This window comes from Crocuta crocuta, unplaced genomic scaffold (assembly GCF_008692635.1).
Source record: "Crocuta crocuta isolate KB4526 unplaced genomic scaffold, BGI_CrCroc_1.0 scaffold199, whole genome shotgun sequence".
NCBI lineage: Eukaryota > Metazoa > Chordata > Mammalia > Carnivora > Hyaenidae > Crocuta > Crocuta crocuta.
This window is the reverse complement of record NW_027533339.1, coordinates 608,791-633,194: the sequence shown is the minus strand read 5'-3', so window position 1 is coordinate 633,194 and position 24,404 is coordinate 608,791. Positions and strand designations below refer to the sequence as shown.

Here is a 24,404-nt window from a genome sequence, read left to right as displayed (position 1 = left end):
AGCTGAGCTTCTGGACATGAAAAGTAAATTGGAGTTAGAGGTTTGAAAAGAGAGTCCAAGCAGACATCAGCTACTGGAAGATTGAATTTAGGGAGTGGCAGTGGGCTGGTGATTTGGGGCTGATTTAAGAAAAATTAAGGTATGGCTTGGTCACCAAATAAAGATGCTTTGTATAGAGAAGATTCAAGGTTGACTTGAAAGCTTCCACCCAGGCATCTGCATGTTTTAGCTTACCAGATACTGGGAGATAAGTATATTCTGCAAGGGAGATGATGAACTTCCCTGGAAGAACAAGTTAAAAAGACCCCTGATTACATGACTCCTTGGACTCTAAAGCATAGATAATTATCTTGCTGAATGTTTTTCAATGATGGACGAGTTATATATAGATTAGCATTGTCTAAGAAATGAAAAGGAGTTTTATAATCCTAGGTAAAATAGGGGCTACAATATATACTGCTGAGAATTTTAGTATGTTTGGAGGCTATTCATCGGGATTAATAGGCTGACTCTTCACACTTGTGAGTTTTACCATCGCTGTTAAACACAAAATATACACATCTTTAATATTGTCACTCTTATTGGATATGTTTTACTTTCCAGTTCTACATATACACATAAAGGCATGAAAAATGCCCAGTATCAAAAATAACTGCTAAAAATTCTATTAACACAACATAGTATCTTTACTTTTCACAGAATTTTACCTGCATATAACCCTAATCATTATTTCTGAAAACTTGATTTTAATAATTTGAGATCATGTTTATGTAATTACTGAACTCATGTTTCCATCTACCCTGAAATGTCTTAGAAAAGTGTACATGTCCTACAATTAAAAAAAAGATGTTTTGATTTCCATACATTGCAGGAAATTAAAACGTCCCTCAGAGGTTTTTTTTTAAATAATCAGTTCCTGAGTTCAGTCTCAAAATAATGATACTGATTTAAGCATAAAAATCTATATTTTATTTTATATTCTGTGTAATATGTATTTTAGATTATCAAATAATGGGTTGGATGAAGGCATCTAGAAAAGGCATTAAAAATCATTTAAAAATATGTTTAAGTTAAAGAATAAAAAGAAGCAAGCTTTGTAAACATAACACATAATAATAAATAGGAAACATGATAAATAGAAAAGCAATTAGACCCATTTGCATTGGGTTATAAGTTAATATTTGAAAATAATCATTAGCTCTAACCACCTTCCCTTCTTTATTGTTATTCTTAACTGTTTGAATTGTACAAATTGCCTTGTGATACTGGTCATAGTGTGTTATGGAGAAACAGACAAAATTTTAAGTTGCCATCAAAATGGAAGCCTAGAAGTGAAGAAAGAACAAGGAAACCTGTGCCCAGTGAAGCTAGTCAATGACCAATAAATATAAAGGGTGAGGTTAGGTCCTGACAGGAAAGAGTAGGGAGAATAATCAAGTTAAAATAATGTTCAAAGAACCAGAAGGAATATTGAACCGGACAACTTATAAACTACAGCTGCAGAGAAGGAAATGGAAAAGTAAAACAATTTTTTAAGCCCTGCCTTTCCAATATTAACAGAACATCTACATTGATTTTGTTTTCATTTGAATCAATTGTTGATGACTATCACTGTTTTTTACTATGATTAATCGTTTCATGTTAAGCTGGGTATATTAGCGTTCAGCTTCATAAGTAGGGTCATCTTGATGAAGCGTGGCTTCAGACTTTTCTTTGTAAATCATGTGTGTTACTTGTGATAAATGCTTATAATCTGGTGTTATTCAATATTGATTTTTTCAATGTGTGTATGCGTGTGTGCTGTTTTTCTTTTAGTCAATCGACCCTGGCCAGCAGTTCACATGGGAACATTCAAACTTGGAAGTAAACAAACCAAAGAATAGATATGCAAATGTAATCGCATATGATCATTCCCGGGTTCTCCTATCAGCAATAGAAGGTAAGGAAATTCAGACATTATTTATATTTTTATTTTTCATGAATTTTTAAGTGTGTGCATGAATATATAGTTTTAGTTAGGGTTTTCGCTATCTATGGAAATAGCTAATTAATATTCAGGCACCTCCTGTTCTCACATTTTCTTACTCATACAAATATACTGTATATGGGCACACAATATACCCAACACCGTATAACACAGAAACATCTCTCATTACCTTCTTGCCTCTACTCTAGCTGAAAGACTTCATAAGGTAGTTGATGCTTGTAGAGGGGAAGCAAATTGGAGTTACCCATTTTACTGATGGTTGTTGATATAATAAACACATGATTGTCAGAACATGCTTATATTTTTAAATGGGTGAGGGGTTTATATAAATAAATCTGGATAGCTCCTAGGGAGAGTCGAAGGTTTAGGAGTTTGTCGTGTGGTGATTTATAAAAATTATTGGAAATGTCTGGTACAGCTAATTTGTGGACTGCTTGCTAATCTATCTCTCACAATTGTAGCGAGGAGTACATTCCAGAGGGAATAGTTGCTCCTAAAAGATGAGGAATACACCTCTAATATATCAAGCTTCTTGTAAGGATTCATAAGGAGAGTATTTTCCATTCATCCCTTTCCATTAATAAATCCTTTCACATGGCACATTAAAATCAAGTAGGAGTTCATGTACAACACTTAGCATTTGTTAGCTTCTTTTTTGTTTTTGGTTTTGTTTTTTTTGGCTATGGTAATACATTAGATTGCTGTCCTTACAAAATAGTTTACAATGTCACTTAAATCCTTTCTTCTGTCATAATAGCTAACCTGGACCACCTGCACATACCACATTCATCCTTATTGGCATCGAGAAAAGCTCTGTGGCCTTTTCATACTTGAAGTTTCACCACTTACCCTCTTCCAGATGTTTTATTAAACATTAAATAATATCAGCTTCAGACCCAGTCCTTTTCAGAACCTTACATTTCAAATATTTCCATCTACAGTTGTTCAAGTATCTTTCACATTTTTCTGCTTTCCAAATCTGTGATGACTACCACTTACCTCCTAACTCTGACCAAGTCCTACATGTCTTGTTTGGTGCCCAAAATTAATTTGAAAGTGAAACGCTGCTTAAAAGGTTTCCCAGTAAGCACAAAGGGCAACCAATACATTTATTTCCAGTTTTTGGGGGGGGAACAAGAACTATCTTTCACCATTTGAGTAAGCCCATACCTGTAGCCCCTTTCTTCAAAATGGTATTACATGGCATAGATATATTTTATAAAATTCTCATAATCAACTTTACTTTCAATGTTGGAAAATGTTATAATCCCTTGTTGAGGCTATTAAAGATCATAGGACTTTGAGAGTTAACATTTTTCCATAGTGAAAAAACTTGATCAGGTTTATCAAAATTTCACCAATGCTTCTTCAAGTAAGATGGTGTCAGACATGTAATTGCTTCAAGTCCTGTTTGAAAACTGTAATTGGTTTATGTGGATGATTATTTGCATATAGCATGCACATTTTATCTCCGTATTTCCCACTTTAAAATTAAAAAAAAAAAAAGCAATTTCTTGTCTCAAGTTTCTTAAATCAACTCCACAGTTAAAGGGAAACTAACCCACGTCACAAATGGAGAAGAGAAATCTTTTTTCCATTAGCGGAACAGGTAAATTATAGAAATTAAATGAATGTAAATTGAGAACCTATTTGGCATGATCTTGGCCGGAAAACTTGTCAGTCTGCCTTTGCTGTATTGTAGCATTGTTTCCACTCAGAATTAGGTCATTCAATACTACTGTGTCCCTGTACTTTTACCCACTTTATCATTATTTTCCTTAACCTTTATTTTCCACCATCGTAACAGTAAAGTATGTCGAAGGGCAAAGAATATTCCTCCTTGTACCTTTATTATGATAGATGGAAACTATGTACATTTCATTCCTATGCTATTTTTACAGTACAAAAGCCAAAGCACTTGAATCAGACTAAAACCTGCCTTTTTATAGCTCTATGCTCACAAATATACCCTAAATCTAGAGTTGACCTAGAAACCAAAAGTCTTTCAATTTTAAGTCTTATGCAAAAGGTTAGAAGCATTTAATTGAAGTTTATGGGCTATAGAAAGAGCTTTAATCTAGATTACAACCATGAACAGCATTTTATCTTAGAGTAAGCCCTAATCAGCAGATATTTAAGGGGGTAAGCGATCATCCTATATCTTAAGCACAGAAAGGGAAATGCTGGTGACTGGAACCACAGAATCACTCACCGAGGCTTCTTACATAAAAGGACCTTTGATGACATCCAGCCAGATTTTTCAAAGCACTTAAATGTTAAGAGACTTCAGGCACAATTTACAAAATTTAACATGCTTGTTTTAGGTTCCACTTGTGGTGATAACTTAAAAGACTGGTTGAAGGTTTTGTTTTGGACACTTTTGCTGCTGTTCCCCTAGTGGTGCTGGCCGCTCTTCATATTTACTTCTCAGAGTTGTCTGACAGACAATAAAGGAAATCTGGGAAATCACCACAGTGATTCGTAGTATCCTTATCTTTGTTTCCTAGAGCAGAACTTTTACACAACTTCCACCTAGCAGTGGCAGGGGAAATAAAGAATGGGGAATTGTGTGTCAGCACCAGCATGCTTATTGAATTCTTTGAAAATAGTGATACATCATGACATGTTTCCAAATTACAGCTATCTTATTTATGCTGGAGAAAATGTGGAGTAAATTCAAGAGAGTTCTAACTACAGAATCCTTAAAATTATTGAATTACAGAGCAAGCAGCGTGGAAACACAATTAAATTTTTGACTAGTTCACTTACTGTTGCCGTCCCCTTCACGTTTAAGCTGTTCTTAAGAGAACATAGTAATTCCTGAGGAAGAGAGGTGATAGGATTTATTTTCATAGTTTAAGATAAAAGTTGTCAAAGACTAAATGTAAACTAATACTTATATTTGCAATAAAATAATGTATAATAATATATTTGATCTTATAGGATCCAGAGTTGCTCATTACTTTTACTAACATAGGAAAAAAGAAATGGATAAACCAAAAGATAAGAGCAAGGAAATCTGGGTTTGGGTCACAGCTCTGTCACTTACTAGTTATGTAACCTGGTCTTCTCTGTGTATCAGTTGTTTCGGCTGAAACTTCTTTTAATTAATTTTTTAAATTTGAATATATTTGACATATAATGTTACATTAGTTTCAAGTATACAACCTAAGTGTTAGGCAACTGATTCACCTTCTGCATAAATTAGGCTATGCAGACGACATGTGTAGCCTCCATCTGTCACCATACAATACTATTAAAATATCACTGACTGTATGCTCTATGTTGTGCCCTTTATTCCCATGACTTATTCCTTCCATAACCAGAAGACTATATCTCCCACTCCCCTTCCTTCACCTATCTTGACCATCCCCCTACCCACCTCCCCTATGACAGTCACCAGTTTGTATTTATAGTCTGATTCTTTTTATTTGTTTACTAATTTGTCTTATTTTTTAAAAGCCACATGTGAGTGAAATTCCCTTCACTTCTGACTGGCATGAGTTAACTCTATGTACTTTTCTTATCAGTTGTATCATTTATACTACAGTTTGATGAAGCAACAGCATAAGTATCTTACTATATTCATATCCACACTTGGAGATGAGAAGAGTGAAGCTTACAGTGTTGGCCCTAAGCCACACCACATAGAGCTCAAACTGGAAGTGAGCTCTTGTGATTCTTCGACCCATGCCTGCATAGGCCCATATCATTCACACTGCTTTCCTACTGATAGAGGATGTGTCTGTGACTAAGTCACTAGCTTGAATCTAAATGCCCAGACTTATCACTTTGCCTAAAAGTCCACTTTAACATTGAGCTGTAATCTGTGGATAATATAAGTAATACCTTTTAGTATTTCATGTCCTGTTTTATGACCAAACTAATCTGAGGCATTGACACAATATAGGGACTTGGTAGTGATCCCAATGATTAGGTCTACAGTTACAGAAGTAAGGTCAAGTGCATCTATCCCTAATTGATTCCAAAAGTGATCTACTTACCTCAAATCTTTGTATGTATCTTCAACTTCTTATAAAATCAGGAATATCAATTTGTGGCAGATTATTTATTGTAATGTCCTATAACTAGCAAAAATTCAATCTAATTATTTCAGTCCTAGATGAAAGTGTTTTTTTTTCCTAAAATGTAATCTCTTCACTGCTGCCAGTATTGTATTTCTATTAGTAGGATCATAATTAACATTTCACTTTAAAAGCCGTATTCAAATGGAGTTTTTTAATTGTTGGCCAGGACTAAATATAAAGCAAACTTTTTAAAAGCCTACTTTTTATGTCAACGGCAAAGGCAAGAAGTCAGAATACATATGAATCTCTTGGGATCTTGGGCACCATGTCATAGATTTTATATAATGTATAAAATCATGGATAGATTTTATCAAAAGCTACTTATTATCATCAATTTTATAGATTAAGAAACTGTTGAAGTTTTAAAAATCAAGTAACTTGTTTATAATTAGTAGCTCATTCATGGCAGAGCCAAAATTCTAACATGAATCTTTCAGACTCAAGACTGCTGTTCTCTCCAATTGCCCATTCATAACTAAACAGACTTTTGAAGTCATGAAGACTGTGCCTATATATGTCATACCTAATTCAAACATGATGCCTTTTTGTCTGTGAAGACTGTCTAGGAATTTTGATATATATATTTTCAAACATTTTTGCTGAAAATCTGTGAAGACTGTCTAGGAATTTTGAAATATATATTTTCAAATATTTTTGTTGGAAATCTGAGAACTAGAGGTCTTCAATTGTGTCCTTAGACTCTAGTCGAAGTGAAGTTTTCCATAGAATAAATGATATATAAATGTTTTCAGGTGGAATTTTTTGTTTGTTTAATATTATTTTTAAAATTCTATTAGAAAGAACACTGAATAAGAAAACAGAATGTTTAATATTATTTTTAAAGTTCTATTAGAACACTGAATAAAAAGACGACTGGCCACTAAAGTCGAGTTTAAGCTGTTCTGTGACCTTGGGCATATTATTTAGTACAATTCACCCTTTGGAAAAGCTAGATTTTTTTTAGAATCTGACAATCACACCGGGTGCCTACGTGGGTCAGGTGGTTAAGTGTCCAACTCTTGGTTTCAGCTCAGGTCATAATTTCACAGCTTCATGGGTTTGAGCCCCACATAGGGCTGTGAGCTGGCAGCATGGAGCCTGCTTGGAATTCTCTCTCTCTCTCTCTCTCTCTCTCTCTCTCTCTCTCTCCTCCCATCTCTCCTTCTTTCTCTGCGCCTCCCCCACTCATCCTGCCTCTGTCTTTCTCAAATAAATATACCTTTTTAAAAAATGAGCATTTTAAATGCCACTTGAAAACTGAAAACACTTACACAATTTATTTGTACACTACTTTCAGAAATTTCGAGGACGCAAAAGCCCTTTGAAAGACCATTCATCAATTGAGAACCCTGACTTAGTGTGTTTAGTTCTGTTTGAGAATAAAATGAAAATGTGTAAGACCCTTCATGCTCTTCATAAAATTATGAATATTGATTCTACATCTAGAGATCAATAGATAGTAATATTTACTAGATAAATATTAAATCGTAGACATTAAGAGATTCTGAAACAAACAAACCACAAAAGGAACACTCATATTTAAGCCAGAGTGTTTACTCCAAGTTGAATTATTGCCCTGTGTGTGCCTCTTCTGCCAAGGCAGATTTAAATGGTTTTATCTATGAGAAGTTAGAAATGGCAAAAAATAATCCACATCATGTCACATGCATTCTGTAACACTAGTGCTTATTAATCTAATAAGATAAGCTTAGTTAAATATGAATTTTATTTTCTCTGGTTTTGGGGGAATATATTTAAAGTTTCAAAACCTAAGTATATGTATTCACTTCTCTTTAATGGGTACATTCTTGCAAGGGCCCATATGCTTCTCAAGAATTTATTTTCTATTAAATCATCCTATGCCTTTCCTGCTTCTGAAGAGTTTGTGCCTTGATTTCCTCATCTGTACAATAACATTAATAATAATACCTCCATTCTAGAATGCCCAGGAGAATTTAATGAATTATACTTGTGAAGTTTTTAGGAGAGTGTCTGTCACAAAGAAAATGCCTAATAAATATTGGAAACTATTAAAATTATCATTGCTGTTATGAATTCTATTACTACTATTGATATATCTTATAATTTATCCTCAGATGGTATTTCTTCTGTATGTGATCTATGCAAAAATTAGTAATATCCAAATGAAAAAGCTGCATATATTTGGAGTACTCTGTGAAGCAAAAAGCATATATTGGTGCTTGATAAATGGAAACCAGACCCATAATAACATTGCAAAATTCAAGAGGGGGAGAATGTGTTCTTTTAAATGAAAATCCAAAATATATCATCTGTTTGATTTGCATAATACAAGTGATTCCAAAAAAATCCAACTGTAAATAATATATATGATGTTACAATAACTTGATTATTTGTGAGATGGGCAATTTAGTACCTTTAAAATGAGAAAGTGCCTCATAGGAAATCACTGCCCCTAAGATAAATCATGTTTCATAAAAGTGAAGAGAAGAAACTAAGGGTATACCCATGTAGTGTTGATTCACCTTCTACCAGAACACTAGGGCCTCACTCACATTTAAGTAGTGTCTTAGCCTCCTTCTGCAGAATGCTCAAGAGTCTACAGATTCATTTCACACAGCTATCAACACACAATAACATATTCTCCCATTTCACGCATTCCCCATGTGGTGAGTTACATTTTATTTTTACAGAATCATCTGATATTTTCTTCAGTAAGTAAAAACAAAACAAACAAAAACACAGAGAAATAAGTTAATACAACCTATCCAACATTTTTAAATCAAATGTTAATTATGTGATAGTAAATATGAATGTTCCATATGAAGCTCTGACATCAAAGAATTTATTTTCCCCAGTAACACGTCCCTTTAATAGCTGTCATGTGCTATTTCCCACATCAGTTCAATAAATATCATTCTTTTTCCTCCCTCTTGGTTCCTGTACCCTCTCATTCTCCCTCTCTCTCCCTCTCCCCATCTCTCTACCTTCCTCTTTACCATTACCCCCTCTCCCCTGACCCTCAAACACTAATGACTAATTTGTGGGTATGCGTTTGTTCATTTTATTTTGCTCTTGAAGTTCTACTTGAATTAGTGAAAGATTTTTGGTAGACAATATGCTCCATCCAAAGAAAAAATAAAAAAGACTTCCCTAAATCTTATCCAGGTGTTGGTGGAGTTTATTTCCTCACCTTGCTCAGGACATCAATCATTGATTTAGCAATCAGTGATTAACATTTCCAGTCCTTCATTTTTCAAGCTAATTGCTTATAGACATGACAAAGTTTAATACTTTTATTTCAGAGTAGTCCTTTTATTTTTTTAATATTTTTATTTATTTCTAGGAGAGAGAGAGAGAGAGAGAGCGTGAGCAGGGGAGGGCCAGAGAGAGAGGGAGACACAGACTCTGAAATAGGCTCCAGGCTCCGAGCTGGCAGTCAGCACAGAGCCCGACGCGGAGCTCGAACCCACGAACCGCGAGATCATGACCTAAGCGAAAGTCTGACGCTTAACCGACTAAGCCATCCAGGGCGCCCCAGTCCTTTTATTTTTTTAATAAAAGCATTTATTTTTGAGGAGCAGGGCACAGTTAAATTTTCATAACCTAATTTGCCTTAAATGGAGAGCTGGATAGGAGTTAGCCTTTGGGAACTTGGAGCAGTTTCACAAGGTGCTTGAAGCCTGCCTGCCTAAAGACTAATTAGAGTTATTTAAATGACATCTTTCTCCTGCATGTGGCCAAGCAAGTGGTGTGGGGATCTGTTATTCCCCAGCTCCTACCTTAGCCTGTACCTGTAGTGTTTCTTATCTGGAAAAGAGAAAAAAAAATCTTTTTAGGGGATGGCTGATTGTGTTGATTTTCTTCTTTACTGTTTCTAGGAAGCCAATCAAAGAGTAAATCAAAAAGGTCCATGAGTTTATTTTTATCTCTAATGTCTTTAGTTCAGTTATTGGGATTATTTTCTTTCATTTTTATTGTACACCTCTGAAGATTATGCTAATGAATCTACACTTCATTGCTCTGAGGCTACAGAGAAACTTCCATCATCTGTGCCATGGTTCTGTTGTTGAAATAAAGACACAGGTTGTATATTGCTGGGAAGTCATAAAATAATTATTTTTGTCCTCTCCATTATTTTTTAATATAGAAAATGGAAAGGGGCCTTCTAGGTTTGGAATAACTTTTCATCAGTAGAATATTAAGGAATGAGTAGGCTTATTTCATGCCTGTTTATTACTTTCATCATAAGAATAACTAATATCCACTGGTATTTTGGAAATTTCAAATGCATTGACTATTTGATTCTCACAGGGGTGTTGAGTAAGGACATAATGAAAATGCTGCTCATATTTTAGGATCTATGAGGAAGCTGGGGCTCTGCGAGTTTCCTACAGAGAGAACTCCTGTTGCCATATTCTGCCTTTGATTCAGACTACCTCACTGTTGAATAATAATAATTTGACTCTTTTTAATAAAATCTTAGTAGACCAAAACTCTGTGATGTGGTAGTGGCCCAAACTTTGCGTTATTTCAGGGCAAAGTGCTCCCTAACTAGAAATGAGCCCATTCTATCACAGGTGCTAATGAGTCTCAATTTACATAGTTAATCTTGGGATGCATTCAGTGACAATCCAATCACCCACATCCTTCTCTGTGGCTACTTTCATAACCCAGCCTCTTCAGCAGTGATGAGGGATAGAAAACCAAGGGGGAAAGGACATAGAATCTTTTATTTAATTTTTTAATGTTTTATTTATTTCTGAGAGAGAGAGAGAGAGAGAGAGAGAGCATGAGCAGGGGAGGGTCAGAGAGAGAGGAAGACACAGAATCCGAAGACAAGCTCCAGGCTCTGAGCTAGCTGTCAGCACAGAGCCCAATGTGGGGCTCGAACCCATGAACCGTGAGATCATGACCTGAGCCAAAATCAGACACCCAACCAACAGAGCCACTCAGGTGCCCCAGGACATAGAATCTTGAGGGGATAGAGGGTGGCTTCACAAACGCTTTGAAAATTATCCATTTCCCCATTAACTGATTGTAATGGTAAGCCCACAGAGCAAGACACGCTTCTAAAATAATCATCCTGTATACCATAGAAACATGGAGGGCAGCTTGCCAATGTGTGGTACCTCTGGAACACCGTGTCAGATAACACACTGTGCCTTTGCAAGAAGCATTTGGGGTTTTTCTGCTGTGTAAGAAAAAGAATCCTTCATTTTGCTAGTTCTTATGTGGCTGTGGTGGCTGTCATGGTGCAAGTAAAGGGGAAAGAGGCCTGTGTCATTTGGAATTAAATAAATTTACTAATAAATTATTATTGGATTTCATTGTTCTATTCTCTCTTCTCTAGTTTTCCCAGTGTCAGCAAACAAAGTTAATTTTTTTTCTGCATAGTGGGTAAAATTGCAATCTAGGTCTTTATCATCAATTCATTCTTATTAGGGATTGTGTGTGTGTGTGTGTGTGTTTTGAACTGGAGGAGGGGACATTGTTTTGAAGTAAAAAGTAGATTTTATTCTCTATTGGGTCTTAAGGATTTCTATCTTAAAACAGAGAATAAACTGGTTTACCAAAAAGCATTTTTTTCTTGACACAAACTTCGCTAAGGATTTGTAGTAGTGAAAGGAAATAAAGTACTTGGGTTTTGGCACCCTGCTGTGAGTCAGGACAGAGTCAGCCACTCAGCCAAAGGTCCATCGCCAGCCCTGTGGTATGGCAGCAGCTGGTCCACTGGAACCAGGGATGGGCTTCTGCCTTCCCTCTAAGGCTGCCTCTCCCTCGTTCTCACCTCCACAATCCAGGTACAGCTTCTTTCCATGAATAGACCACCTACTAGTCTAGTCCCGCTGCCCCCTCTTGTTTTTGATTTTGTTTGCTTTTTACCCCACTAGGTTCTAATCAAGATTTCAAGTATCAGTCACACCAAAAGAAATCTTATGTCAGCACATAAGAGATAAAAGCAATAGGAATCAGCGCGAAAGAACATCAGAGCATGTTCCTGCCTAATCTGAGAGACACAAAGCCTCTATCTTAAAATAACTTCACAGAGATTTCTGAATCCAAGAAGGTTAAGAATACCACAGAGAGACATCTTATTTTAGAATTCAAAAGGACTTGAGGGAATCAATTTGTCCAACATGCCTTGTTTAGCAGATAAGCAATCAGAGGTCTGGACAAGTTGAACAACTGCCCAAATGTCAAAGAGCAAACTACCAGCAGCCCTAGACAGGAGTTCTGGTTTCCTGGCCAATTTCTCTAAGTTTTTAGCAAGTGCTTTGTATTGTTTCAAGGCTTTAAAAGGCACATGTGACTTTCCCTACAGTATGGAGTGATACAGAAGTACTCTCATACCCCTTCTAGTTACTTAATTTCACATTTATAAAATAATTCGTGTACTATTTTGGGTCCTGCTTGTTCACTTATCATCAGGGCATAAGGCCTTATTATAACCTTTTATAATTATGAACAGTACTCAATAAGAGATACCTTTTCAAATAAAATCATCTCCTGACCCAAAAAATTGAATGCAAAGCAAGTTGTTTGTTGTTTTTAATACCATATGACCCAATTAGTATTCCTCAGGTTAACAGGAGAAAGAAAAATTAACCCAGTCATGACAAAACAGCTCTGATAGTAAATTTTTTGGCAGTTCTACATGCTTCCAAGGTTTTAAAGCATTCTTCAGCATGAATTATTTATTCATCACGAATAATCTTTCTGAGTAGCTTCATCTTTCCAAGGATTCCTCTCCTTCTGTTAATATTCAAACACATGTGGAACCAACATCATGAATCCCTGTTCTATTAATCCTATGCTTAGATGAAGAAAAATGACATTTTCTTTGCATGTTGAATTCATGGTAAGTTTCCAAAGCTTTGCAAACAATTAAAAGGATAGTGAAGCGTGAAGTCCATGCCTAGACTTACTTTCCTTTCCACTGAAAGCTATAACCAGTAATTCCCAACAAATGAAATGAGTGCCTAAAACTGGCCTAATTCTGTTTGAATAGCTGTTTCTGTGTCTTGCCATGCATGAAGGACACAGAAGCAGTGCTCTACCAATCGTTCACTTCATCACAACCTCTTCTGGTCTTAAAGGCTTGAAGAAACCCCAAGGTTTCTTTGCCCTAAATGCAAAGCCCAGTATACAGCTAATATGTATATGGTAATTTGTGTATATAACATGAGAAAAACCAGTCCCTTACCTGATGAAATACACTGTAACACAGGTGTATAGATATAATATGAACTCAAGATCTAGCCTCAGTTTTTTCACTTACAAGATTAGAATGATAATTATTAGTGTTGGACCTGTTTACATGACTATTGATAACTGGAGAGGACACATGAACTAGTACACGGGAAATCATGAAACTTATTTTTATAAAGTTAGTAAAACCATGAATTCCTAGGAAACAAGTTTTCAATCTAAGCTGTTCCTTTTTCTTTTTTTTTTATGTTTTTTATTTATTTCTGAGAGAGAGACAGAGAGACAGCATGAGCAGGGGAGGGTCAGAGAGAGAGACACAGAATCTGAAACAGGTTGAGCTAGCTGTCAGTACAGAGCCCAGCATGGGACTTGAACCCACAAACCATGAGATCATGACCTGAGCCGAAGTCAGACGCCCAACCAACTGAGCCACCCAGGCGCCCCTAAGCTGTTCTTGAACAAAGACATTAAGACCAACTGAGACACAGTTCTTCCTGCAGGGCTAGCCCTAAGGTTTTTGCCTATGATGAGCTAAAGGCAGACATCTTTGTTATGTTTTCATTGTTTTAATCACACACACACACACACACACACACACACACACACACACACACACCAAGTGCCATTATTACCTTAGCACTAGACAAAGGTCTTTTTGACTCCAAAAACTAAAAGCGATTAGCTAATTTATAGTAATTCTATATTCTTTTAGTACTGCATGTTACGTTAGATTGCCATCCATCATAACCCCAGAGGAATTCAATTAATTCTCACAAACCTCTCTTGGATTAGTAGTGCACTCTGATTAGTGTTGTATTAGCAGATGCAAAATCACTTTCTGGATAAGGCAGGGAATTGAAAATTAAATAAACAAATCTGCATTACTTGGAGAAGGTCACCCCAAAAAAGGGAAAGGATTTTGTAGATCCAGCCTCCCAGCAGAAACATCACAATCAAGAGCTACTGAAGAAGCATTTAATGATACCAAAACAGTTGGAAAGGCTGCATAGTATTGTTTTTCACAAGGTCAGTTGAAAAATCTTTATGTCACACTGAAAACGGAGATCTCATCTACTTGAAACACACTTATGGTCAACTTTAGTTTCCAGTCTGAGGTTAATATTTTTAAAAGGGCAAGCCACCCCCCTTTCTAAAATATTTTCTCATTCATCTTTCTATATAGCATGTTATTTGGATTATATGAAATACTGATACATTAGATCTTAGAGCTTCTGTAGAACACAGTTCTCTCTCACATACCCATCTAGTAAAGGATGTGTATGAGAAGACCTACCTGAAATGTCTCTTCACCAGAGTATGTAAAGAGATTTGCTGGGAGGAGACATTTATTCCAGATACTACCTCCTTACAGATAAGTTTCAAAATAGAAGAGGAGCCTCAGAATTATCTTCAAGATGTAACATTAGGCCAATAATTAGCTCTACTAGGTACTGAAGTTTTCCTTTTAATTTTCTTTTCAAAATATCAAGTCCCAAATTCTGAAAGCATTTGGTGATAGAGTACAGATCTCAGGTCCCTAGCATTGTTCAAGCAGATTTTGTTTGTATTTTTATCCCCAGGAAATCCATGCATTATTAAATAGCAACCCACTCCTCCCTAAAAAAATAATCATAATTTATTATTCAGACTTAAGCAGTATGTCAAAAAACAATTTATTCATAATAAATGATTAAATTTTATATAAAAATGTTGCGTGGGTCTGATTCCCTTTCTTTAGATGTGAGTCTCATGTCCATCTCCTCTGTTCTCTGACACATTGTTCAGATACAGTTGTTATCCTTGATAAGGGGGAAATGGCACAATGCCCAGCTGATGCATTTTCTGAGTCATTAACCCAGATTTCTCTATCTTGAACTTTCTTGGAAAAAACTTTTCTATATATTGGAGGCCTTTAACCAGAATCTTTTTAATCAATCATTTAATGTTTTTAACTGCTAAATTAAAATTTTGAAAGTGAGCTTTCCCTGTATTATAAAATAGATTCCATTGTTGGCTCAGAACCAAATCCTGTGGACATGAGGTTGTGCATGCTTCCCAGTGGCAGTAACCTGAAGACTTTATTTAAACTGTTTTTTGAATCTACGGTAATTTGGTGTCTGGAGGAATAGGATCTTTATCAACAAAGGGCTGCCAGAACCCCAACTGCTTCTTGAGTAGCTGTAATAGATGAATAATGTTACAACCAGCCGTGCATTTCAGTTTTTACTCAAAAGGCTTTTCACTAATGCTGGTGGTATTCCATATCCATGTGTTCATCTCGGAGCCCAGTAGTTCCCATCTGACTTTCATTACTTTTTTGAGAGGATCAGTTTTACAAGTGGAATCAGAAAAGCAGTCAAAGTAATTGTAAGTGGCAATCAGTGAAATATAATAATTTTAACTTGGGAACATATGTTCCATTATAAAGAAAAGATTTTTTTTCTTTTTTCTCATAATTGCAGGACTCATATTTTCCCAGAGCAAGAAGGGGCCATGTACCAGGTTCTGGTGCTACATATCATGCTTGTATGATATGACAGTATCTCTGTAAAGTGCTTGGTCTGCTCCAGGGATAGGCAACTCATTACCTCCCAAGGAAATCTATTCACTTTTTGATTCTGACAATTTGAAAATGCTTTATTACATTAGAGATGAAATTCATCTCTCTGTCGTTACATCCTTCAGAATTGAAAAACTTGGGTCTTAACAGAGTAAATCTAACCCTCTCTTCAGATACTCACAGTCAGAGTACTCAGCTCCCACATTTTCCTCTGCCAAGTGGGACATGTATTCCTTTCTCATATGGAACAGCTTTGATTTCCTTAATCGCTCTGGTAACTCTCTTGAAGGAAGCTCAGATTTGCCTGTATCCCTCTTAAAGGTATGCAGAAGGAAAATTAGACTTCCAATCAGAATATCTGCATTAAATTCAGGCTCTGCTACTTATTAATGTCAGAACTGGGGCAAATTTCTTTTTCTCCCTTGAGATAGCAAGAGATTAATAAAAGAGACATGGTCTAGAGGTCAAAGCAAAAAATAAGCATGTCAACAAACAAGTATATAATTACAATGTGTAATAAGTAGTGTAAAGAGTTGTCAAGGGAGGGGTACCTGGTTGGCTCAGTTGGTTAAGCATCCAACTTTGATCTCAGCTCAGGTCTTGATGTTACAGGTCCATGACACTGAGCCTCGAGTGAGCTCTGCACTAACAGGGCAGAGGCTGCTTGGGATTCACTCCCTCTCTCTCTCCCTCTTTCTCTCTTTCTCTCAAATAAATAAATAAAACAAAATGTTGCCAAGGGATTCTGAGAGTATCACGAGCAGGCTTTCTGAGAGGCAGGCTGAGCATTTTATAGGGAAGGAGATGCCAAGTGTGTTCTAGGATTTGGGATTGCAGTAAGGTAGGAGAGCAATGTTTTCTAACAACAGAAGTGGGCCAGTGTCGAGTTTAGAAAGCAAGGAAGTAAATGGAGCAAAATGTTTTTGGAAAAGTGCAGAGAGGGGGCACCTGTGTGGTTTCCCAACTCTTGATTTCAATTCAGGTCATGATCTCAGGATTTGTGGGTTTGAACCCTGCATCAAGCTCCATGCTGACAGTATGGAGCCTGGTTGGGATTCTCTCTCTCATTCTCTCTCTCTCTCTCTCTCTCTCTGATCCTTCCCCACTTGCCCTATCTCTCTCAAAATAAATAAATAAACTTAAAAATTTTTTTAAAAAAGAAAAGTGAGGAGTTCTGTAGCCATTGTTGAGAGTTTGGGTTTTATTTGAAGTAAAAGAGGAAGTCATTATTGGGTTTGAAGGAGAGAAATTACAGTGTCTGAAATATATTTGTAAAAATTGTTCTCATGCTAGATGGAGAGCAGACTGCAAAATACAAAAGTAGACATGGGATAACCAGTTAGGAAGCAATTGTCATAATCCTAGGAGACATGCATGTGGTACAACAATCCTGTGAGGTTTAAATGAAAAGTCTTCCCTGCAGAGGTTAAGACAGACAGACTGCCTAAGATTAAGCCAGACTCCACCAATTTGAGCAAGTTCTTTAATCTCCATGCATCTCAGTTTTCCCCTTTGTGAAAGGAGGATCCTGATAGTGCTTACTTCACAGAGTTGTTATGAGGATTAAATGGCATTACAAATGAGTTCCCAGGTAGCTAAATTTGTGAAGAATTTTTCACTGTTATTGCATGTTCCAACCTATAGTGCATTTTCAGATTCAGGCATTATTTTATTTAGTTTTTGTCTGGCAATGTGGAATTGCATGAGTGAGGAATGTGACCAGATAATTGTTTATCCTCCTTTGCATGCTATATCTTACTGATACAGTGAAGAAAATAGACAGTGTGTGAGAGAAATAGCACTTTATAGGCAATCAGTTGTATTTTTCTTTCTTTGTCATCTACTTTGTCATATTACAAAGATCCAACATCTGAAACACTACATTTCTTTAATGGGATAGTCCCCATGAGACCTGTTTTTATCTGCTTAAGACCCAAACTTCAATATATTGTGATTTCTCTAGCATAGTGTGGAACAATAATGTAACATTGTCATTAGGCCAAATACCAGGCTGTCTCCTCTTGTGATAGGTTCACCTAGTGGAATGACACCATTTGTTTTACAGGCATCCCAGGAAGTGACTATGTGAATGCCAACTACATAGATGGCTATAGGAAACAAAACGCCTATATTGCAACACAAGGATCTCTTCCTGAAACTTTTGGGGACTTTTGGAGAATGATATGGGAGCAACGGAGTGCAACAGTTGTCATGATGACAAAACTAGAAGAACGATCCAGGGTAAGAACATCTACCCTCTCCTTCTTCAGTCTTTCCTCAGATAGTGTCTGTGTAATGTAGAATATATTATTCTTTTTAGAATCTACCCTTTCCTTAAACTTTGGCTTTCTAAGAGAGACTAACAGTGAATGGGCATCAACAACTCTGATGAAACTATTCTTTAACACTGAGTCTTTCAAGAAGGAAAATCTCTCATGTTACAATGTGATTGCTAGAAAAAAAAAATTAGTACTCAAAAAAGTAGACAATGTGATTACATAAAATAAATATTAGTTGGAACTTCTTTCTAAAACTTATATTGAACAAGAATGTACAGACTTTGGAGAGAATCCCACCAATATATACTTGCCTGTATTTTTAACTTTTTTTTCCTTATAATCTGCAGGGTACGATCTGAAATTCTATAAAAGAGGCTTTTATGTAATTTATTCAAATTAGCATAAATTAAGTTAGGGCCACCAGAAAAATGATGTGAGTTAACACACAGCTGAGAAAACACATAAATGCATAGAGAGCATTTTGCTAGTTTAGCCTTCTCCAAAAGGAATAGATTTTAATAACAGAGTCATAGGTCTAAGAAAGGAGTTTTATTCACCATATGGGTCCAATATTATGGTGCATGGCACATTAGTTAAATACTATTGATTTGCAAAACTAAAACATAATGGGTAAGCAGTATGCCATATTCCCAAGTGAATATGCAAATATTGTAGCCATCTTATGAAAATCAATCTTTAACCTTGAGAATTTAATGAAGGAGTATCTGAAAAATCACTGAAGGCAGCACATCCTCTCCCTGAAGAGTAGGACATTGGGGCGAATTTGAAACTACTGGTGAGAGATCTCTTTTACTGTGGTCACAGGTAGCCTCAAAGGGATATTTAGATGGAATCCAAAGCCCAACTCCCAATTTGTTGTGTGACAGTTCACATTTTTTTAAATGGTCTTTGAAGCTTGGTACATGGCAATTTCTCTTAGCCCAGGTAGGTATATGAGGGAAGAGTTGAAGGCTGCACAAGCAATTTCTAAAGGAAGAGCTCAGACTTGGGAAATATAAAAAGTCCCTTCCATTACTTTAAAGGTGGGAAATAAAGCCTATGATACACAACTGGTTTAGCAAACCCAAAAAGCAATCACACCTTGTTATAACATGTGAACTATATAGAAATACTGAAATATTGTGTGAAAGGAGTTTAGGTGAAAACTGTTATGACTGTGAAGACAAATGTCGTTGTCATTCTCTATGTGAAAACTCCATTCAAAAGATGTAAATGGATCCATTATTGATTTGTATTCAGGGTAACCCTGTATTGCAAGCCCTGTAAAAACAACCCCCAATGTTAACTTGAATAGAACTCTTCATAATTACAACAGCATCTAACACATATTAGGCACATTGATAGTTCACAGCAATCTTATGAGATAAACACTACTATAATCTCCACTTTACATAGGAATAAACTAAGCCTAGAACATTCCCGAAAGTCACTTAAGGTCATTCAGCTACCAAGGTCAGAGTGAGGATTTGAAGACAGTCTGGCTCCAGAACACATGTGCTTAACCATCAAGCCATATTGCCTGTTAACACTTCTATGAAGCTGAGACAGCTGAACTATTATATTACAGCATGCATGTAAATCCAGCCTACCCAGACTGCTCTGCCTGGAGATACCGGCTGGTAACAAGCAGTCATTTGCAAAAGCTGTTTTCAGTAAAACACACATTTTATCTTGACACTGCAGGCCTTCATTAAACCGTGCACAGAAACTTGTTTTGAAATAACCAAATGAAATTCTGCCCCTTTTCTCCCTAATTGCTTCTAATAATAAAGTTAGTTCTAACTGGCCCCACTGCCACTGCAGCATCTGATGGTAATGAGCAGTTCTTGGCGGAAGGCATTGTGACTTAAATACCTACAGTTTATCTTTATGTTGCAGGCTACTTTTTTTTCCCCACCTCAGACAGAGGAACTTATTTTGAAGTTACTAAATGAACCTCTGTTTGCTCCCTTCATTAATTACTCTTTGCTCTTGCAAGTTAGCTTTCTCCTTTGTTAAATGGCCTAAGGAGGCCAATTAAAATGCTGTCTTGTGATTTTTATTCTGTGGTGGTTCAGTCTGTACCCAAACTTGTGACGACCTGCATAAGCCAATATTGAGGAGTCTCAACAGCATCAATCTGACCATACAAATGAGCCCTGACCCACAAGGCCCAAGAGCCCTTTGTTCCCCAGTCTAGAATTCTTGAGAATAAGTGACCAAATGCAGCTGAGAGATCTAACAGTACTGTTCCTCCAAATTATCTCACCTGCTCTTCCATCTTCTCCCCTAACATCCTCCCAGCTCACTTTTTTCCTATCCAGTTGCTCTTTTACCTAAAGTCTAGGGAGAAAGGGGAAGGCATTTCTTGATTCACAAACAAGAACTTGGATTGAGTTTCTCTATAAAAACAATGTTATAAATAGTGGTTAATTGTTACTGAAATACTTTATACTTTATACTTTAGGAACTATGTGGGTTATGTGGGCTGATCTGGGGACTCAATGAATTCTCAATTTCCCAGTAGTCAACTTCAAAGCAGACATTTGAACTAGTCTGGCTTTATTTAGGAACTGCCTGTAGTCTCCCTCATAAAGGGAGGTGGTCCAGGTGGTTAAAACAAATCATTTCTCCAAGAGCAGATGCCTGAAATTTCGTTATTTTGAATAGGGCTCATATTCTTGAAATAATATTCACCCCTTTGGTATATGAAAAGTGTATATATAAACACTTACGTGTACTGTAGAATACACATATGCAGGAATACATGTTAACTGGCAATTTGGGCTGAGGGAGAGAGAAGAAAAGGAAAGGGAAGAGAGGATAGATGATATTTCATAAAACTGCCTGAGGATACCACTATCAGAGACCAGGGAATTTTACAGCATAGTCCCAGGTAGAGGTGTGTTGCAATCAAATGTCATCTGGGTTTAGATCCCAGCTGAAGTGTTTACTAGGTATGTGACAATGAACACATTGCTAGGACCTCTGAAAGTTTCATTTCTCCTTTTTAAATTACAGACAAGGATTATTGTAGGTATTGACCAAGATAAGGATTATGACATGGTGTCTCAGTGAGGTCTCAGCTGTTAGTGTTTGGTTGAGATAGAGAGCTGGGAGGCTATACCAATACAACCTCAGTTTACCCTAAAAACACTCCCAAATAATTCAATTTTTGTTCCCAAATGCAATGAGTTTGTTCCTCTATGGCTGACAATGAATCCTGACCAGCCTCACAGAGTCACTACTCATCGTGAATTCTGCCCACCATTCCCAGTGGGAACCCATGCACTGTGGTCAAGCATAGCTCAGAACATGGGCTTATTTGGCACTTGCCTTTCCCAGAACAGAATCTCCAGAATGGAAACCTTAATGCAGGGAACTTATTAATTAGTCTGCACATGGACCACAAGGACATTCTGGCTGTGACTCCCATTGTGGCCATATCTTAAAGTAATACAATATGAAAATAATACTGTCCACATGAATCACATGCCGTAATAATTGCCACTAAAGATAATATTCTTGATACCACATTTTCTTTTGTTTCAGCTTTACATTAGCCCTTCCCATTCTTACTTGCTTGATGACGCTAGGGAATTCTCCCCTTAACACCTGTCTCCTATGTTTTCTAGTTTAGTGCTTTGCCTTGTCACTCAGGCCTGTGGATGATAAAGCAGCAGTGCTTCTAACCTTTGCCAAGTTAGAACAACCCACTCACACAAAAGGCTCCTGGGTTTATTAGCATTTGTTAGAAGTTTCAGTGGCCTTTTGTTAGAGAACTGACCATTCTTAGCATTTCATTGGCTAAAGAAGCCCTTACAAGTGTGAGGTTTGACTTAGAACTCAAATTGGTCTTTTGGAAACTTAAATTCTTTGATTTTCAGTTGTAGTCCCTCCCCATCAAATGTGGCCTTGCAGTAATCCCAAACTTCACTGAGAAGACTACATAGTGTATGCATTCAGTTACCAACCCTGAAGAGAAACCGTGTACAGTGGATATTTTCTATGAGTTTCATTTGGATACATAAAGAAACGAAACAAAATATAAGTCTAAAAACTAAGGTTTTGAAAGTAAAGTACCATTGCTGCCTGAAAACACACAGATCAGTTTAAAGCCTTGTAGAATGTGCTATGTGACATGAGATACTGTTAGTGGGACTTTTTCTACAATTTCCATCTTTTTTGCCAAATCCTCTCAAGTTCTGCATAGTTCATTGATTTTGTAGAGAGTCATTCTCTCATGCCCTAGAATGTGGTCTCTAATTGTTTCCATGTTTCATAACATGCCAGTAAGCACATGAATTGGTTTGGGCAACCACATGGAGGGAAGAAAAAGTTTGGAAAAAATGAAGCATGGTAGGAGAGTAAAATGTATACAGCTGGGGTTTCCACTCCAAGGGTGTTATTTGTGGGCAACTAAGACACATGGTTGGCAGCCTTGCTTGAACCCTTGGAGTCTCCANTTCCAAGGTTTTTTTTTTTTTTTTTTTTTTTTTTGCCCAGGAGCCTTTGTTATTTGGTAGGTGACTGTCCTTCCCCCCCACCCCCTTTATCTATTTGCTTTTGGCTGTTTCTCTTGTACTTTGTTTCACATCCTGAGGAATACAAGATGGAGGGAATATGTAAGCTTCATGCTTAACAAATTCTTGAGCAGTCTTGATTAGTGTTACAAGCTGAAAGAGCTTAATCAAGGTTAAGGTATATGTGGCTTTCTTTTATTCTCACCAGCCTGTCCTTATCACTCCCCATGGCTGATGCTCACTGTTGTTTGTGTTGTTTTACAAGCTTTATGGTGGGAGTTGAATCACTTAAAGCGCTATAATGGTAAGGGTGCTTAGTGCTATAAATGTTCAGGATTAGGAGTGAAAATTTGACTCTCCACAAAGGGGACATGATCTGAACTATCATTCAGTGTGAGCCACATTGAGTAGTAGCATAGGCATATAGTTAGAAGTGAAAAAGTCTACAATTGGTTTCCAGACTATCTAAATCCCATCTTCTGCTCCCAAATAGAAAATCATGCAACCCAGTCGATGGTATCCAGTGCTGGAGCAAATCAAATGTTTTATGCATCAGGACTTTAGTTTATCTTAGGCCATAGCATAAGAAATGCCCTGCTGCAGTAAAACTTGTTGTTTGTGGTAATGAATGGAAGTGATGCTATCCAGGCCAAAGGGGTGGGCTGGTTTTAACTATATTGTGTTAGTCATTAAGGGAATTAGAGTACAGAGACTTGACATTTGACAGGTAGAACACTTATTTTTTTTTAACATGTATTCATTGTTTGAGAGACAGAGAGAGAGAGCATGAGCAGGGGAGGGGCAGAGAGAGAGAGAGAGAGAGAGAGACAGACAGACAGACAGAATCTGAAGTGACAGCTCAGAGCCTGACTCGGGGCTCAAACTCACAAACCATGAGATCATGACCTGAGCCAAAGTCAGCGACTGAGCCACCCAGGTCCCCTACAGGAGGAGCATTTCTGACCTAATGATCACTACCTCCACCTTCTATGTCCTCCCCGGTCTTTGAATGTTATCTTAATATACTTACCCAACAGAAGATGAAAGTAAGATGGAGACATGTTCGTGTTTGGTTCTGTGGCCAAGAGGGCAATTCTGGGCACAAAAGGAGATTCTGATCAAATGTTTTCTTGTTTTCCTATAAAACAAATCTTGAGATTCTTTTCAGATTTTGAGGTCCTTTTGGGTTAGAAGTTGGCAGAATCCTGTTGAAGATTATAAATGGCAGTGTTACTGTTTTCATTGTCGTTATCGGTTTTGGAAGGCCCAGCCTTGGCCAGCGGCAGACTAATTCTTGGCCCCTCTGGTTTGTCAAGGTTCGGTAAGTTTAATGGAGAGCAAATGCTTTCCAAATGCCAGGTCTGTGTCCTTTTCCAAACAGAACTGGAAGCGCCAAAGGCCTTGAACATTTAATTTCTCAAACTGCAGCTGAAAGCGCTGCCTATCTAGGGCAACAGAAACTGCTTTTTCCTTAAGCAACTGTAGAAACGGCAGCACAAACATTGCCTTTGGAGTCTGTGTGATGTATGGGATTGTTTTTGAAAAGTGGTGGATACTTAATGTAAATAGGACACTGGCAACAAAAAGAATGATGCTCACATTGGCAACTTAAAGGATGTTTGGGTCCTTATCTAGCAAGTTCCACACTCTTGGTTTTCTCTTGTCAACAGACACAATGTCAGATAAAAGAGAAAGAATCCCACCAATTTCTTACCATTTGTTAGCTTCTTGGATTTTCTACTTTCTTTCCCCAACCCCACTCCCCCACCCCAACCC

At 37.0% G+C, this 24,404-nt stretch overlaps 1 protein-coding gene across 1 annotated transcript in view; it reads left to right on the top strand.

Annotated features, from left to right (window-relative positions):
- Positions 1 to 24,404, top strand: part of PTPRD (protein tyrosine phosphatase receptor type D) — a 413,276-nt gene that overhangs the window by 329,661 nt on the left and 59,211 nt on the right. Inside the window, exons 25-26 of the mRNA XM_077748273.1 lie at positions 1,816 to 1,939; positions 17,892 to 18,067. Coding sequence (XP_077604399.1) covers positions 1,816 to 1,939; positions 17,892 to 18,067 — 300 coding nt within the window. The remainder of the gene's footprint in view (positions 1 to 1,815; positions 1,940 to 17,891; positions 18,068 to 24,404) is intronic.